This window comes from Pipistrellus hanaki (genome assembly GCF_964339955.1).
Source record: "Pipistrellus hanaki genome assembly, chromosome: 1".
NCBI classification, from domain to species: domain Eukaryota; kingdom Metazoa; phylum Chordata; class Mammalia; order Chiroptera; family Vespertilionidae; genus Pipistrellus; species Pipistrellus hanaki.
Window position 1 is genome coordinate 27,165,062 of NC_140503.1, and position 19,358 is coordinate 27,184,419.

A 19,358-nucleotide genomic window follows, 5' to 3' on the forward strand; every position below is an offset into this window, starting at 1 on the left:
TAAACAACTGTGCTGCCCAACCAGAAAATTTTAATGCCAGACCACTGTCAGATATAGTCACTCCCTCAAAGCTGTCTGTATTTCAGCTGAATCTTCCTTCTAGGTAAGATAGGGGAAAATAAAGTTGTGATTTTAAAAATTTGTTTTATATCATTATATAAATGAGAAAAGGAAGTTGCTTAACACAAAGTGTTTTATCAGATGAGATATAAATTAGAAATTCATTTGCTTTTTAGTAGAGTTGTAACAACAACTGATACTTTGTTTAAAAAGGAAGACAAAAAAAAGGGGAGGGAGAAGAGGAAAGAAGCTTCAGATCAAGTGGATTCCTTCATGAAGAATGATGGCCTCCCTTCAGAATGCACAGGTCAAGTTGCAGGAATGCTTCTGCTTGTATTAGTAGACAGCAGAGAAGCATCTATTGATACATGATGTCAAGTTCTGAGTGTTAAAGTCCCCTGAAAAAAAAAAGAAACCTGACCATGCTACAAAATCATATTTGACACACTATAGATTGTTTTATCCTTTTTAGGACATCTCAGATAGTATATGGAGATTACTTAATACTCAGAATTGAATTTTCATTTTGGAAAAAAAAAAGCATCTTGGCACATAAGAATTGTGTCAACTTCTGGTTTTACTCAATATAAATAGGTTTTACTAATTCTTCAGCATTAAATAAATTTATGTCCAAATGATAATCGCCAATTTTCATGCTTAGTCAAGCAGAATTCTCAAATTTAGAAACAATGAAAACTAAGTAGGATGGCTACCCCTATAAGACAGAGCCTCTGTGTAGACAATGCGTTCCTAGTAATTCTCTTGTGCTATTTTCTTTGACCTCAGAAAACATCTTAATATCAAAAATTGTTTCCTGCCGAAACCTGTTTGGCTCAGTGGTAGAGCGTCAGTCTGCCGACTGAAGGGTCCCGGGTTCGATTTTGGTCAAGGGCATGTACCTTGGTTGTGGGCACATCCCCGATAGGGGGTGTGCAAGAGGCAGCTGGTCGATGTTACTCTCTCATCGATGTTTCTAGCTCTCTATCTCTCTTCCTTCCTCTCTGTAAAAAATCAATAAAATATATTTTTAAAAAAATTGTTCCTTTTAAATGGAGACTCACAATATCTTGATTTCAAAGATAAACTATGTAGTTTCCAATAAAAGTATAGTCTATTGCTTCATGCCACTTTCTAAAAACTTCAAAAACTGTGAAGACTTTCAGCAAAATTTCAGTAACAAGTGAATACCATTTTTTACACTTTTTTTTTTTAGTTTCCAGAAAGTTTAAATTATATCAAGTCCAGCAACATAAGGTATCTTATTCAAGGTTACATAGAATATTAATGACAAATCAAGGAATAACATCCACAATTCCTAATTTATAGTTTAAGGTTGTATTCCTTTAATAGGTTTGGAAATAAATGGGTAGGACAAAAATTGATGCTTATTAGATTATATGTATGTATATATCTGTCTATATCTCCATCTATAAAATAAATTTTGTTATTATATTTATTTGTGGAAGAAATTTTTCCTAACCCATTTCAGTTCCAACTGTAAGTGCAAGTATAAAAACTTAAAGAATAAATTATAAGAGAGAAAATATAGTCACCATTGAATACTAAACATAAAGAAAACCAGACTATAATACTAATTTAAAGATAGATTTTTGGAGTAGATAGCTCAATTGTAAATGCTTGATATCAATTTTCTACATATAAATTGGACTTTGTAAATTGAAACTATCATAAGAGGAAGATTTTAGAAAACCAATGTGGTTTTCAAAGTCAGAGTTGTCATGTAATTTTTTTGTGACTTTTAAAACAGGTAATAATAATAAACGTTATTCAAAGAGAATCTGAAAAAGATTTGTCTCATAAACAAAAATTTGAGAAATATAGAAAAGTTAAATGAATAGTTTTTGAAATGCAATGCTATCATTTATTCTAGTCAACCCTTAATCATCAACTATGATGGAAGAGAAATCACAAAAGATTAGCATTTGAATAAGATGAATTAATTTTGTCTTCATGATAATTATAAGAGCCTCACAAGTTAGCTAATTTTATACTTACATTTCTCTGAGGCTAACCATTCACTATCAGTAACTAAGGAAGTTTAAACTGCGAATGTTTCTGTTACATATAGGGTCATTGCAATATTAATGAAATTTTGATAATTAGATGTAAAGAATTGTAAGGATTATGAGTTGGTTGAAATTATTTATTTACATATATTGAAAAAATAAAATGTCAGTTTCAAAATAAAAAATTTAATCACTAATAATTTTTCTATCCTGAAGAAATCCTTCTACAAGCATTTTATTGAGATTGTAAAAATATAAACTAGAGGAACAAAACTATTTCAATATTCTCTTAAGCCTTCCAGCTAGAATATTTAACAAAACATTTATTAAAAATAGTCTGAAAATATTGCACTGTATTACTTCTTTTGCAGCATTCTAGGAATCTTTCTTTAGGGAATAATTACTGGAGAATCTATCCTTAGGGATTAATTACCAGTATGTGCCTTATAAAGCAGTGAAATCACTGCTGTTTGTAGTCACCTTTTTAATAAAAGCTTGGATTCTAGAAATATCATGTATAAAAGATATTGCCTGGAAGCTAATACAATAAGGGTTGTTGATTCTCTCTCTTTTTTTTTTTGTCTAATTTTTCAAAACTGAGCTCATTTCAACTGCTAACAAGGTAAAAAATTATTCCTCTTGTCAATAATAAGTAGTTGTGTTATGTTTTTATTGAAACAAACATACAGATTTTAGAGTAGAAATCCAACTTTATATTAATTTCTTAAAGCTATGAAATTTCAAAGAAAGTTCAGGCTTGTAAAAGCCACATAAAAGTAAGTGACTATATCACTGGGTGTATGCATTTACATTTCTCTTTATTACAAGATGTTTGCTGAGATTTTTGAGAAAAGGTTTATATTTTGTGTGTTAGTTTAATTGATAAGAGAATTCAGGTATAGAGAAGGTCAGTGGCTTTCTGCAGAACTAGAAATTAAGAAAATTTAGACTCTCACCTATGAAATGACTAATGTAGATTCCCATCCTTGTCCCCTGACATATTTTCTATTGATTTAGATTAAGAATATGTAGATTAAACAAACTTTTCTGTTCATTTGTTTGCCCTAAGGGTTGAATTCTTTTATTGTTAGAATTATCTAACTTACTCCTAATTACCCTGAGAGACAAACATTTTTAACCTTATTTTATCATGCCACTTTTTAAGAAGTATGGGCATCAATAATAGAAAAACAACAACAACTTTTTTCTTAGAAACTATCTTTCAACCAATATCACTCAGTGTATATTAATAAAGCTATAGATTATTTCCGGTAGTTATGATTTTCAGGAGGACATTAAAAAAAGTTTTACTTTAAACCTGAAAATTTAAACAAACTTCTGTAAGAAAATACTTTTTTTAGGATTTGTCTTTAATATTAAAGTTTTGGCATGACCAATTTTAGAATATATATAATTTTAAAGTATAACGATCCAGAGAATAATTTAATTTGGGGTATGCTTTTTATTAAAGTTATGAATGAGATGAGACATGGGCAATTAATTATATGTACTTTATTTATTCATTTATTTATTTATTTATTTATTTATTTATTTATTTATTTAAAAATTCGACCCTTCTTGTCCTTGTTTTTTTTTTTTAGTAATATATATTTTATTGATTTCAGAGAGGAAGAAAGAAGGGAGAGAGAGATAGAATACATCAATGATGAAATATCGATGATAAAGATAGAAACATCAATGATGAAAGAGAATCATTGATTGGCTGTTTCCTCCAGGACTGGACTGGACCTGCAACCCAGGCACATGCCTCTGACCTGATTTGAACCCAGAACCCCTCAGTCTGCAGGCCGAACTCTAGTCATTGAGCCAAACCAGTTAGGATAATTATATAGATTTAAATCATGGCTCTAATAAATTGTTGCTGAAATAATGATGGCATTGGTTATTTCTGTTGAGCTGCTTTTGCACAAACATGCCACAAACTATCAAAAATAAGTTCAGAGGAATTGAAAGTTTTTAATTAAAATGAAAAGCTAGTATTCTTAATTTCATTACTTCTTGTATTTCTATATTTCTCACTTTCCTATCTTCAGATAGCTTGCCCAAACTCTAGTGGATATCAAGATAAATCATTATTTCATTTAACAGAACTAAGCTTGATGTAAATGAGAAAAATCTTGAGTAAAGTTAGAATATTTTCAGTTGATAATCCCTAGCTTTATGTAGTAACATGGAATTTAAAAGCTAGATAAATAAGTGCAAATTATTTTATATTAATTGAATATTAATATAATATCAGAGAGAAGGGCTAAACAGAATGGTAATAGTATTTATTCAGCCAGTATAGAAACTTATTTCAAAGAAACAGATTTATAGGCCTCCAAGGAACTTTAGAGGTTACTTAATTTAATTCCATGATATTGTCAATACAAAAAACTGAGGTCTATTTTAAAAATATTTCAAAGTGGCAGTTGGGTGGATCCTCAATATTTAGTGCCTCATAGTGCAATTACTTTTACATACTCAATGTTAAGATTTCAAACAACTTTGGATCCATAATTTTTTAAATGTCTGCCAATAAGTTAAGTTATATGCAAATACAGAAAACTGCTTTTAATTGAATATCATTAAATTGAATTCATCAAGATGCAAAAATGATCTGTTCTTAGTATCCATATAAGTTATATGATCAATGAACTAAAGGTTCTGCATATACTTTAAACAAAGGTAGAATTAATACAGTTGCTAGGATTAATTAAGAGAAAACTATTGTTCTGGTCAGTGTGGCTCAGTTGGCTAGGCATTGTCCCATGCACCAAAAGGTTGGCGGTTTGGTTCCCAGTCAGGGCACATGCTTGGGATTTCCAGCTTCATGAGTAGGGGGTATGCAGGAGACACTGATGGATGTTTCTCTTTCTCTCCATAACCCTTCCCCTCTCTCTAACAATAAATTTAAAAAATTTTGAAAAGAGAAAACTGTGCCGTAGCCAGTTTGGCTCAATGGATAGAGCATCAGCGTGCAGCCTAACGGGTCCTGGGTTCAATTCTGGTCAAAGGCATATGCCTGGGTTGTGGGTTTGATCTCCAGTAGGGGGCATGGAGGAGGCAGCTGATCAATGATTCTCTCTTATTTTTGATGTTTCAATCTCTCCCTTTCCTTTCCTCTCTGATACAAACAAATAAATATAAAAGAGAAAACTATGAAACATTTAACTTCTAGAAAATCATTATATCATTGTTTTTAAAACTGAAATAGCTAACAACTGAAATATCCAAAATAGGGACTGCTGAAAAAACTATGCTACCTTCACAAATTAGAATAGCAAACAATAATAATGTATAAGATTATATAAAAACATGTAAAGATGTTTATATTACTAAATGAATGAGCTAGGATAAAATATTATCTACCTAATAAAAGAGTAACATGTTAATTGAGTGCACCTTCGTGACACCTTCCAGCCAATTAGGAGTGAGTATGCAAATCAAACCAACAAACATGGTGGGTTAATTTGCATATACAGGCATCAAGTGGCTGGGGCAGAACACTGGTGTTCTGCACCACGCCAGTAGCTTTGGACCTATGGGCAGCATGGGAAAGCGGAAAAGCAACTCCGGGCTGGAGTGGAAAGGCGGCTCAGGCCAGAGAGAAGGCAGTGCTGACAGCCAGGGGAAGGAAGGACCATTGTTACACAAATCTTCATGCATCAGGCTTCTAGTAGTTTAATAATAATAGCTAACATTTAGTGAGCATTACTTGTATTTCAAACTTTGTGATAAGTGATTAATATGAATTTTAAGATTTAAACCTTATAACAACTCTATGAGGGAAATGGTATTATTATTTTTCATTTTACAGATGAGATAATTATGGTTACAGAGGTCAAGTAACTTTCTGAAGGCTGTATATCTAGTAGTAATTCCAGAACCTAAGTTCTTATTCACTGCCTTCTCACTTTGATCCATTTATATAAATATTTGAATGTAGAGAAAAAAATAACAGAATGATATACAACAAAATTTTAACCGTCATTACTTAAGTGTAGTGTTAGAGGAACTCTTTTTCCCCCTTATATACATTTTCTAAAATGAGAAGGTATATTACATTTTTTAAAGAATAAAAGAAAAATCTAGCCACTTATAGACTGTCTAAGTAATAAAAACTTAATTCTACAGTTAATAATTTCTGGTTAGCTATATCTTTTTTTTTCCTTTTTTTCCCCCCCTGAGGATAACAATTAAATGTCATTTGCAAATTCAGTTTTCAGAGTGGCAATTGTACATTTCACAGTTAAGTTATACTTAGCTTCAATGATGAATATAATTGTTAATGTTAAATAATTAGAAAAAAATGGGAGGAATTTCATTTTCAGTTACCAAGATGTATTGTATATATAAAGACAGAAGGGATACTAAATGAGATGAACAGAGAAATAAAAATCAATATAAAATCCTATATATTTAGCAGAATGCCATAGAACAATCATTTAAAATGATTTGTTGCCCAGCTGGTGTGGCTTAATTGGTTGAAGAGTGGTCCCACACACCAAAAGGCAGAGGTTTGGATTCTAGTCAGAACACATAGCCAGGTTACAGTTTTGATCCCCAGTTGGGGTGTGTATGATCAGCAACCAATCTATTTCCCTCTATTTCTCTCCTTTCATCTTTCTAAAATCAATAAAAAATAAGAAAATAAAATGATTTGTAAGCTCAAAATTAATAGCTAAAATATATTACTATTGTTTAACTTCAATTTTATCAAAATATGAAATATCTTACCATACTGGGTAGTGCCTTTCTCATTAGAAAAGTACAGAAGAGAACCATCTTTTATTTGAAGTCTCAAAATATCTGTTTTGCTATCACACCAGAATAATTAGCAAAACAAACATGTTGTTATAAAGGAGGAGAAACTGAACAATAATGGACAAGAGTAGAAATCAGTTATGTAAAACTCTGTAAGAGACAGTCATTGAATGCAAATGTGTAAAATAGCCTGGAGGATATAAAGAATGCCAGCTGTGTATTGATATACACAGGGCACTGGGCAAATAATGTTGATCTCATCTTTTTAGGAAAAGCTGAAAATTTTTATATTTATTTAAAAGTTTGTCAATTTTAAATGTTCTAAATTGAGTTTTAAAGAGCCAGGCTCAATTATATCTCTAATAAAATTATCTTATAAAAACTAGTCTATACTTAAAAGAGTCCTCTCTGTATCTATTAGTAGATAAGATATCCTGGGGAAATATTAGATGCTATCCTAGTGCAGAAATAGTATCTCCTTTGGAAATAAGTCGAGTTGCCAAGAATTACAATTTCTGGTCTTGTATCTGCAAAAGACTTTGTGAAGTCTTTTCTCATTTTCACTTAGGGAGGAGAAATTCTATTCCCTGCTCTGGAATTAATTGGGATCACAGAGTGAGGGTGAACCATTTATAAATGCTTAAGCCAGGTACTATACTGGTAGTCACTTATATACCAGGGGTGGGGAATATTTGGCCCTGTGGATTGTTTATGGCCTGTGAAATCATTTGGTCTGGCCCTGCCAAGGCTTTAGGGGTGAGTAAATTCGGTGTTTGACAAAATATAGCAGGTTAATTTTTAAATTGATAATTTTGTAGGGCCCATGAATGATGTTACATATACCCAAATGGCCCTTGGCCAAAAAAAAAAAAAAAAAAAAAAAAAAAAAAAAAAAAAAAAAAAAAAATGGTTCCCCATCCGTGAATAAGATCTCTATTCTGAGAACAGCACTGTAACATTGTCTCAGTGAAAAAATAAGATTCAAAAGACATAGTTTTGACCCATGATATTTTCAAGAAACAATCCAGTTTGCTCATTTGATTATACTGGTGGCTCTTTAAGTCCATAGACCCATGAGGGTCCCTGAAGCCCTTTCAGGAGTCCGAAGGCCGAATTATTTCAATAAAGTACTATGACATGGCCTCTTTCACTATGTTGACATTTTCAACAATGATACAAAAGCAAGTGTGGGTTGGCACCTTAGTGCAGATTGAGGTGGTGGATCCAATAGTATGAATAGTTCTTGTATTATTCACCTATCATATACTGAGTTTAAAAAATTAATAAGTTTCAAAAAAGAAAAGCTAGTTTCATTTAACATTGTCCTCAATGAAACAGTAAATACTAATTTAACTTAATTTAACTAATTTAACTTGAGTATGGCAAAATGACTAGTATGAATAGAATATTGCTATTCCATACAAAAGGTTGATGATTGTTTCAAGCAAAAGTCCTTATGCAGTTGTTTGAGTTGCACGTTGAACTAGCCAGTTTTGAACAGAATACCATTTTTACATGAAGGAATGAAAGAATACTGACAAACTGTGATTATTCAGACTTAGATATTCGGTAGATATTTTCTTAAAATGAATGAAATGAGCCTGTCAATTCCTGAAAAATAGACAGGAATTGTTATTTTGTTAAAGATAACTTTTAAACACAAATCAGAACTGTGGAAAACATATAATGCTATTTTTGAGAGTTTCTAATACTTCAAAGTCATTTTTTATGAGGTAGGTGGTCATATTAATGAAAATGATTTTTTAATATAAATAATGAAATATATCAACACTTAGAACATATATTTTTCAAGTTACCAAGAAATGCATTATAAAATCATACCTAGGTCCATTCAAAGTTCAAGCCAGGGCAATGGATTTTAATATATCAAAGTACTGAATGGTCCTGACAAGATTTTTGATTCCATCCTTCAACTAACTTTTAATAGACAATTGTAAATTTTTGGTGTAATTTCAAAGAATACCCACAATTATCTGAAAATATTATTAAAATCGTCCTTCCTTTTCTAACTATGTAACTATGTGAGGCTGATTTGTTTCTTTATATTCTTCAAACAAAACAACATATCACAACAGATTGAGTACATCAGATGTGATAATTTGGCTGTCTTCTATGAAACCAAACATTGAAATATATTTGAAAAAATGTAAAGCAATGCCATCCTTTTCAGTAGATATTTTTTGTTTTGAAAATATTTTTTTTCATAAAAATGTTATTTATGTTGACATATAAATGCCTATTATTTTTATTTTGAAGCAAATAAATAAACATTTAAAATTTATCAGCTTTAATTTCTTGCTTGGTAGATATTAGTAGGTATAACCACATAAACAAATACAATTTGGTGTTTTTAATAAATTTTAAGTGTGTGAAGGGGTTCTGAGATCATTATGTCTGAGAACTGCTGAATTTGACAAATAATCTAGAGAATATTACTGTTCAATATCCATCAGATGGGCAATTAACCTTTTAGAAAATATCTTACATTTTTATGTTTAGAGAATGTACTTTTGATGTCATTAATTCAGTGTTTTCCAACCTTTTTTGGCGTTTGTTGAATCCATATTTTTATAATGTAATTTACAGCTGAATAGATGTTGCTATACAAATACTGATTTGATTTCAGACAAAAGCAAAGAAACTTAATGTTTACCAGAAGTATAGTGTTATTGATTTTGTGTATGCTCTTATAAATAGTGGAAAATAATTTGCAGACCCCTGCTAGTACCATGACCTAGGCTAAAATTTTACCAACTAAGATTCTCCAGAGACATGGTAACCTCAGGTTTACAACCAATGAACTAGCCATAAATAATCACTCTGCTGTTCACAAAGAAAAGTGGTAATAATAAAGAATAGTTTATAAAACTAATTTCGCTAAGAAAAAATCTCAGAGGGAATATTATATCGATACTGGATCAATAATGCCATTTTTATATGTAAAGGAAATCACATTTTCTTCTGGACCTAAAAAATAAAAACTGTGAGTTAAAAAATATTTATTCTTTATCCAGAATAATTTAAATTCTTATGTTCAAAGGATAAAAGAAACTTATAGAGAATTAATAATTATGCATTTTGTTTGAATATAAGATTAGAAAGTGTATTCTTCATGTCCTTGGTGAAATGTTATTCCTTCGCGAGGTCTTCTCTGATCATTCTAAGTACGGTTTCCCTCCTATTATTTTCTATCACTACAATTTTTTCATTTCTTCTTGCATGAATTTCAATTTATCATTATTAAGTTATTGTAAAATTATAATAGAATAATTTGTTTATCTACCTATTTATTTTAATATACCATCGACTAAACTGCCACTGATACAAAAACACATATAATTTAGATTCAAGTAGTCTTATAATTTAGAATATTTAATAGAAAGATTAATTTGACTTTCTTTACTCCTTTAAGAAACCAATATTCAAACTAGTTTTTTATTATATCAGTATTCTGATTCAGCCATAACAATTTAATTTTAGAATTACATTAAAGCAATAATTTTATCTTTAAAGTATATATTATGATGCTGGTAAAAATTAGCTAAAAGAAAGAAAAGCTTATTCCTAGATAAAAGTATTTAAAAATTCCTAGGAAAAAAGATATTCAAATACACTGCTTTATATGAATTTACTGTCAGTTTGAGCATAAGTGTTAACTAAGAAAAAAATGTCAAGACAAGCTACTTGCTCTCCTAAAGATCTGCAATAAGCACATTAACTTAATAAATATCAATATTTTTATTTTTAGGATTTCACTTTAGTAAACTGGGAAATACCAAGTAAGTTTTAAAATTGGATTTAATATTCACTTTGTAATTAAAATGTAATTACAAAGTTTTAAAAGGACTAAGAACTAGTAGGTATAAGTTAAATTATGCTTAAAATATTTATGTTCACAGTATATATTGTCAAGGGGGAAAAATGCTTTGTCTTTGATAGCTCTGTATTACCAACATTTGGATCTTAATATTTTGTGAATGGCTAAACATTAATAGTGACCTTAACTTTTAGCTTTAATTATTTCCCAGATTTTATAAAGAATACCGCTTATACAATTAGAATTTAATGCAGTCAAACAACAAATTATTTTGATTTAAAAATTTAAAAGACATGAATGAGAGTCATCTATCCAATTTTAGTATATAGAACTCAATGTTTTCATCCAGTGAAGATGTAGTTAACTGTCATCCAAATGGCATTAACATACATTTCATGTCTAGAACGGTGTTACAATTTTTCTTCACTGAAGATTTAGGACCTCAGCTTTTTCAAACTATAAAATTAATATGTTATTTTTGATACAAGTCTAAAAACAATGATATACAACACTAACACTCCAGAGACTTTGCTGAGAAGGTTGTACCATGGAATGTAAAAGCAACTACATTATATATCAAGAACTTCGTGAGATCACTTTTGATCATTAAATCAATTATAACACTGATAAATTCAGAGAAGTTGAGAAAGACAGCTATATAAGTTCTTAAATTTTATATAGTGGAAAAAGTCACAATTTAAAAAATTACCTGCAGAGACCTAGAATAAATTCAGTGTACAGACTGATATCTAAGTAAGTAAGAAGAAATTTTACTCTTAACCTTTTGATGCCAATATTGGATCCATTCCATAGAAACTTTATAGCACAAATGATTAACTTCACCAGGGAAGGGACAGTCCAGAAGTAAGCAGTCACAGCCATAATTAAGTTTGCTATTATTGTATACATTGAAGATGTGAGGTAGTAAATAAATGTCTAATACTTTTCCCCTTATACACAATTATAATAAAAGATAAAATAAAAGATAAATACTAAGATACGTCTTCCCTCCCCCAAAGGTTGGCATTAAAACTTTCTTTCTAATCAATTTAGATGTCTTTCCAAATATTAGGCAGCAACATCTAAGTTGGATATGTTTGAAAAAATTTGGAATGATACTAGAGCAGGGAGCTACCTTAAACTGGACAGGTTAAAAAAGCACATACCCTTTGGTAACATTATTTTATTTTGGCCAAAAATGCATTGATCTTCTGCATAAACATGTAACTCCACAACTATACTGATGAGTATGCTAAGAAAATAACAAGTCTACAGCAAAGTAATAGGAGCTACAGAAAGTGATACCTGTAGCTGTGATGTAGAAGTAGACATTTTGCATGAAATTTTTATTGTCCTTCTGCTGGCCTAGTATGACAATTTGTGAAACAGTAGGTGGTAACTATCTTATAGTCCATTAATTTTTCATTGTATTTATCATGCATGAATCCGACCTTGACAAGCAGAAGAAAACATTGGTTAGTTTTCCCAGATTCACATCGTAGACCACAGTGCCAAGGGACTGTACTTACTTTTGGTGTTGGGCAGGAAGCAGTAGAAAGGCGAGATGTAGCCTGAGCACGAGGCGATTCTGAAGGAGTAGTGCTGAGGGAAGCTGTGTCTCGTGGGAGCACCTGAACGCCACGAGAAATTATGGAGTCTGGAATCTGAACAAGGAGAATATGCGTGGTTTAATATTCTAAAAATACTAACAGCATATAAAATCAATAACCACACCTAACTTGTTTTTGGACAGGGACATTCTTTTCTTCTCATGTACTGTTAGTTATAAAAGTACCCCACAATTTGACATAGAATAGATTCTAAGTATTTCCCCTGGCCAAATAATATTTTAGTAAACTTATTTATGAGAGGTCTTAACCACAATTACATTGTGGTCAGGAGTAAAGTGTTTGGCATTCATATACTGACTTTGTAATTTAATAGGTATGTATTTCCCAGATATTTTCCATTTCCCTTTTAGATTCATTTTCCATCCTTCTTCACCCTCTCTACTCTAAGCTGACCTTTATAAATAGAATCAACAAGATATGCTGGGCTTTCTGGTTTCCAGTTGGATTCAGCCAATGGGAGGCACCGTCAGGAAACTTAAAGGAGTGGAGGAAAATAGTCTGGTATGTATTCCCCTGGCTTCTTCTCTTCCAGGTCATTATAGGTTGGCTAAGGATCATACCATGTCAGAAGACACTTGCTTATAGTTCTTTTCTGGATTCTAATAGTATCTCCCTCACTTTGCTCCATTATCCACTATTACTAGTCCCAGGATACTGCATGATGTCTGGTGGCTTCCCCTAAAATCTGCCCAATCCTTTGTAAATATCATAGTCCTTTATTAAACTCTTCATTTAACTATGCTATGACTTTTGCTGGGATACTGATGACTATATTTTTCCTTTTTTAAAAATTTGAGAAAAAATTAGTTATATTTATATCAGAGGAATATATTTTTCCAATCATTTTTTTATCTAAAAAATGAAGATAATGACAACATCTACCTCACTGGATTACTGATGAGGGTTAAATAAGATAATGTATTTAAATTATATAGCACTTCTAAGTAGTAAACACATAATAATTTGGCCACTCAGTGTATATCCTATATAATAAAGGCTAATATGCAAATTGTCCTCTTGAGCAGGAGTTTGACCAGCTGGCAGGCCAGCCAACCGCCCATGTCCCCTCCCCTTGGCCAGGCTGGCCAGACCCCATCCATGCACAAATTCATGCACTGGGCCTCTAATATATAGAGTGGCCAGAATATTGTGTTCAGAGATCATAATAATCGGGTTACTCAGTGTATATTCCCACTATGCAGATTGTCTTCTTCCTTTATCATGTCTTTTTATGAATATAATCTTTTTATTTTAATTTAGTTAAATCTATCAATATTTTCTTATATAGTTAGCAGTTTTCGTATCTTAAAAGGAATCCTTCCTAAGTGACAACAGTGGAAATGGAAGAGTAGGAATGCCAAAAGTCCATCCTTCTACTCAAGAGATAAACTAGCAATAATGTCAGAATCAACTTTACCAGAAATCAAGAAACTAATAAAAAGTATATAGTAAGCAGGAGAATGCTTAATCAAAAACAAACAAACAACCTACTGATTCCCAAATACACAGCTCAATGACTTTGAAGACACAGTCTACAATCCTGGTAAAGGTTCTTACAAATGAAGGAGAACAAACCTTATTCTAAAAAAATTGTGGTTGTTGATTTCAACATGTCTGGTGGTTCACTGAAAGACACACTTGAAGGGCTGCCTTTATATCCTCTGACTTGTAACACTCCCAGAGTTCAGGCAGCTAACTAGGGAAGGTGGGGGCAGCGGCACAGTACTTGTCAAAATCTACTAAAGGGGTTCAGCAAAATATTTAAGAAGAAAAGGAATTAATGAACTTGAAGATAAATCATTTTAGAATACCCAGTTTTAGAAGCAGAAAAAAAAGAAGAAAAGTAAACAGAACTCAAGAAATCTATGGGACACCAAAAACTGTACCAAGATATGAATAATGTGAGTTCCAGAGAAGAGGAAAGAGGAAGAGATAATATTTGAAGAAATTAAGGCTCCCAAACTTTCTAAATTTTATAAAGACAAAAGGCTCCACAACCCTAAGTTGGATAAACTCAAAGATTTCTAAACCAAGACACATTATAATCAAACTTCTGAGAGAAAAAGACAGACAGAAGCCTGAAAACAGCAAAAGAGAAGCACTCATACGAAAGATCCTCAATAACAATGACAGCTGATTTCTGAATAGAAACAATAGGGATCAGTAGGCAGTGAAATGATAAACTAAAAATGCCCAAAATGTTATATCTGGCAAAATACTTCAAAAATAAAGGTTAATTCAAGATATTCTCAGATAAACAAAAACTGTGAGAGTTCAATTATTTGTAGACCTGCTCTACAAATAATGCCAAAAAGAGGAAGGTCTTTTAGGTTGAAATGTAAAGGACATTAGGTAGTATTTTGGGATTCATATGAAGAAATAAACAACACTGGTTTTCTGCAAAGGTAAATATAAAAGTCAGTATAGTAGAGTGTATATTTTGGCTTGTAAATCCATATATAAATGTGCTTTTGCTTTTGTTTTTGCTTATATAATTTCAAAAGACAATTCTAACCCTAGCAGGTTTGGCTCAGTGGTTAGGGCATTGGCCTGTGGACTCAAGGGTTTGATTCTGGTTAAGGGTATATGCCCAAGTTGCAGGCTCGATCCCCAGTAGGGGCATGCAGGAGGCAGCCAATCAATGGTTCTCTCTCATTATTGATGTTTCTATCCCTCTCTCTACCTTCCTCTCTGAAATTAATAAAAATATATAAATAAACAAGCAAACAGATTAATTAATTAATTTAAAAAAGACAATTCCAGGTAAAAAGTATCCAAGAGAGCTGAAATGGCTATAATAATATCAGAAGAAATGGATATTAAGATAAAAACTGTTATAGGAAATATTATATAATGGTAAATAAGTCAATTTATCAGAATACAAGACAATTATAAACTTACATGCACCTAACCAGAGCCCCATAATATATGAAGCAAAAACTGACAGTATTGAAGAGAAAAAAAAAAAATCAACAATAGTAATGGGAGATTCCAATGGTCAACTTTCAATAATGGTTAGAACAACTACCCTGTTTCCCTGAAAATAAGACAGTATCTTATATTAATTTTTTCTCCCAAAGTTGCGCTAGGTCTTATAAGGATATACAGAAGCCACATGGAGACTGGTAGGAAGTACATAGATATAGAACAGGCTGATCCATACCCATATGTGGTGGTTAAAAATGGGCAAAGCTATCTTGGTTTCAGAGATACCCCTTGAGGAGCGAGATGTCCCAGATCCACTCCAGGTCCCTCAGCCCAGCATTACAGTGCCAGTAAGAGAAGTCCTCCTAAGTTCTGGCTCTGAAAACCAGTGGAGAATGTGGCTGTTAAGGTCCTAGATGTGAAAGAAACCAAGATGGCGGCATAGGGTAGACACCCGAATGCAGCCTACCACAACAATTTTGAATTTAGAACTGGAAAACAGGGGAAACATTGCCCTGAAGCACCGGATGGCTGGCTGAGAGAAGGCTCAACCATCTGGGAAGGAGAGAGAAGGCGCGCTGAACCTCAGGAACTGAGAAGGTGTTGTGAACTGTGCCCGCGAAAAGGCAGCTGCCAGACTTCACTGCTGGCTTACTTGCGGAGCGCAGAGAGGGCGGGCAGAGTTCGCTGCTGGCTTACTCCCTGCATGCAAAGAAAGCGGACAGCTAATGTTCGGCTAGCATTTTTTTCGGGAGGAAAACAGAACCACCCTATTGCTCTGATAGACGGCCCCAGACAGGGAGAGGCCAGACTGTCAGGCAGTAGGCAGATATCTCTCGGAGGTGTGTGAAGCCAACGGCCATTACTGAGGGACTCAGAAACCAGACCCTCATAGGGGGAGGCTGACTAAAGCTTGTCTGCACCACCCCGAGACTCCATCCCATCCAAGCAGAGCACAGAAGCCTTTCTAGTGGCTAGCTTTCTTGTTCGCTGAGAATAGGACTCTCCTAGAATGGGACAGACAGGAATCCAAAGCTTGTCTGCGCCTATACCAAAGAGGTGTGCGCATGCCTGCAACCAATCCTATGGGATTCATCAAAACTTGTCTGTGCCATCCAGAGACTCCGCCCCATCCAAGCAGAATACAGAAACCCTCCAAGCTAAGACACTTCTGATCCTCATAGCCAATTGGCTTGGAGATCAACGCTTCCCAGTGATACCAACAACAAGCAAGGCTTAACAACAAGACTGCACACACAGCCCACAAAGGGCTACACCAAGACTGTCCACCTCAGGTAACTGGGAGGCTGACCCACTTAACCACATAGGACACTTTAGCACACAAAGCCACCCTACCAACTCAGGGAAGCTGTGAAAATGCCGAGACAAGGATACAGATCACAAACGAAAGAAATGGAGGACAAGAAGCGACTGGATATAGAGTTCAAAACCATACTTATAAGGTTTTTCAAGAATTTTCTAGAAAAGGCCGATAAAATAAATGAGACCTAAGGGGATATGAAAAGGGATCCACTAAAAATAAAGAACACATTGTCTGAAATAAAAAATATTATACAGAGTCCTAAAAACAGAATGGGAGATTGCAAGAATCAAATCAAAGATTTGGAACAAAAAGCCAAAGGACACTCCTCCGCAGAAGCAAGAAAATAAGAGAATACAGAAAGTTGAAGATAGTGTAAGTAACCTCTGGGACAATTTCAAGTGAACCAACATCAGAATTATGGGGGTCCCAGAAGAAGAAAGAGAGCAAGATACCGAAAGCATACTGGAAAAAATAGTGACAGAAAACTTCCCCCACCTGGTGAAAGAAATAGACTTACAAGTCCAGGAAGCGCACAGAACCTCAAACAAAAAGAATCCAAAGAGGACCATACCAAGACACATCATAATTAAAACTCCAAGAGCAAAAGACAAAGAGAGAATATTAAAAGCAGCAAGAGCAAAGCAGGTAGTTACCTATAAAGGAGAACCTATATGATTGTCAGCTGATTTCTCAACAGAAACCATGAAGGCCAGATGGGAATGGCAAGAAATATTTAATGTGATGAATAGCAAGAACCTACAGCCCAAAATACTCTACCCAGCAAAACTCAGAATCGAAGGCCAGATAAAGAGCTTCACCAATAAAAAAAAGCTAAAGGAATTCATCACCGCCAAACCAGAATTATATGAATTGCTGAAGGGGGTTCTTTAGGAAGAGGAAGAAGATAAAGATAAAAATTATGATCAACAAGTACTATCAACTATCAACAAGTGAAACTAAAAGCCAAGGGAATTAAAAAACCTGATGAACAATATTAACTGGTGAATATAATAGAATCAGAGGTATGGAAGGGGAGTGGACTGACAATTCTCGGGTTAAAGGGGAGTGTGGGGGTGCGGGAAGAGATTGAACAAAAACTGTGCACCTATGGATGAGGACAATGAGGGGTGGGGAAAGGGCAGAGGGTGGGGTGGGAACCTGGTGGTGGGGAGCATTTGTGGGGTGGGGGGAGAGGAACATTTGTAATAATCTGAACAATAAAGATTTATTTAAAAAAAAAGAGTCCTAGATGTTCCCCTTAAAGGGCCCATGCACAGATTTACTAACTCCCTTCCTCTGAGCTCTAACACAGAGGCAGCAACTTGAAAGGTACCAAGGATAAGTGGGAAGGAACTTAATTGGATGGCATTAAGGTGCGGGCTGATGGGGCAGCTTTCTCCCAGATAGAAGTTCTGGCAGAAACTATTGTTCTTTGCAGAACCCTCCCCCCAGCAGATGCACATGGGCACCATAACTTATTTTCCATCAACCTGATTAGCATTGTTCACCTTCTTCTGGTGATCCCCGGAGACCTGGCCCCACCCAACTTGTGGTTTTTCATTACAAATGGCCTGTCTTTGCTCATGCTATAGATTTCCTAAATTCTTTCAAAAGTTAATAAACCCAAAACAAGCAGTATCTGACTTTGAATGCCCTGTATCTCTTGCTAAGTGGCCCCAAGATCAGCACTATTGGTAGCCAGGCTGTTCACAGCTTGGCCTCTCCTGGGTACCACCAAGTCCAGCACAAGTAGCAGCCAGCTGCAGATTGCTTTAAGGATGGTCTTCAGCAGGGCACAGGCAGCAGATGACCTTGGTCTGGACCTCAAGGGAGGCCCTAGAGCCAGTGTATCCTATAGCCAGCTTCAAACCAGGCTGGAGCACCACCCAACAGCCTCTACAAGTCATACACTGAATGAGTGAATATGTTGGGAACCAGAACCCTACTGAAGCAAGTTCTTATCTATGGGGTAGGCCCTTGCAAGCAACTACTTTGCTACAGTCATGGCCAGTCCTCCTAGCTGATCACCTTGTGGGTCAATTCCTTCTAATGACATGCCAATAGCAATTAGGCTCAACTATAACAGGAGGGTACATACAGCTCAAATGGGTGCACGTGGAGAACTAGGCTTAGGTGACTGGGGAGTCTGTGCCACTGGGCCCTCCAGACACCTACTACATAAGGTCACTCTACGAAGTCTGGGAGACACAGAAATCTATCTATATGTAAAAACAAAAACAGAGACACAGCAAAAATGGGGAGACAAATGAAAGAACAGGAGAATCTCTAGAAAAAGAATTAAATTAAATGGAGGCAAGCAAATTACCAGATAAAACAATGGTTATAAGAATGCTCAAGGAACTCAGTAAAAACTTCAACAGCATAAAAAAGGGCATATAAAACATAAAAAGAAAAAAGTAAGAAATGAATACAATAAATGAAAAGAAGGATATTCTAGAAGAAATCAACAGCAGATTAGATGAAGCAGTGGATTGAATCAATGATTTAAAAGACAAGGTAGTAGAAAACATCCAATCAGAGAAGCAAAAGGAAAAACAATTTTAAATAATGAGGATACTTTAAGAGATCTCTGGAGCAACATCAACTGCAGCAACATCTGTATCATCAGAGTAGGAGAAGGAGAAGACAGAGAGCAAGGGATCAAGAACTTATTTGAAGAAATAATGACTGAAAACTTCCCTAACCTGATGAAAGAAAATCAAGTCCATTGAATTTGTAGATCCCTTTTAGTATTGCCATCTTAGCAATATGTTTTCCCATTTAAT

General features: G+C 34.0%; 1 protein-coding gene across 18 annotated transcripts in view; it reads right to left on the reverse strand.

Annotated features, from left to right (window-relative positions):
- GPHN (gephyrin) overlaps nt 1–19,358 on the reverse strand; it is a 349,286-nt gene that overhangs the window by 140,420 nt on the left and 189,508 nt on the right. For all 18 annotated transcript variants that reach the window (XM_084866488.1, XM_084866485.1, XM_084866487.1 and 15 more), the window contains one exon: nt 12,222–12,356. In XM_084866488.1, coding sequence (XP_084722614.1) covers nt 12,222–12,356 — 135 coding nt within the window. The remainder of the gene's footprint in view (nt 1–12,221; nt 12,357–19,358) is intronic.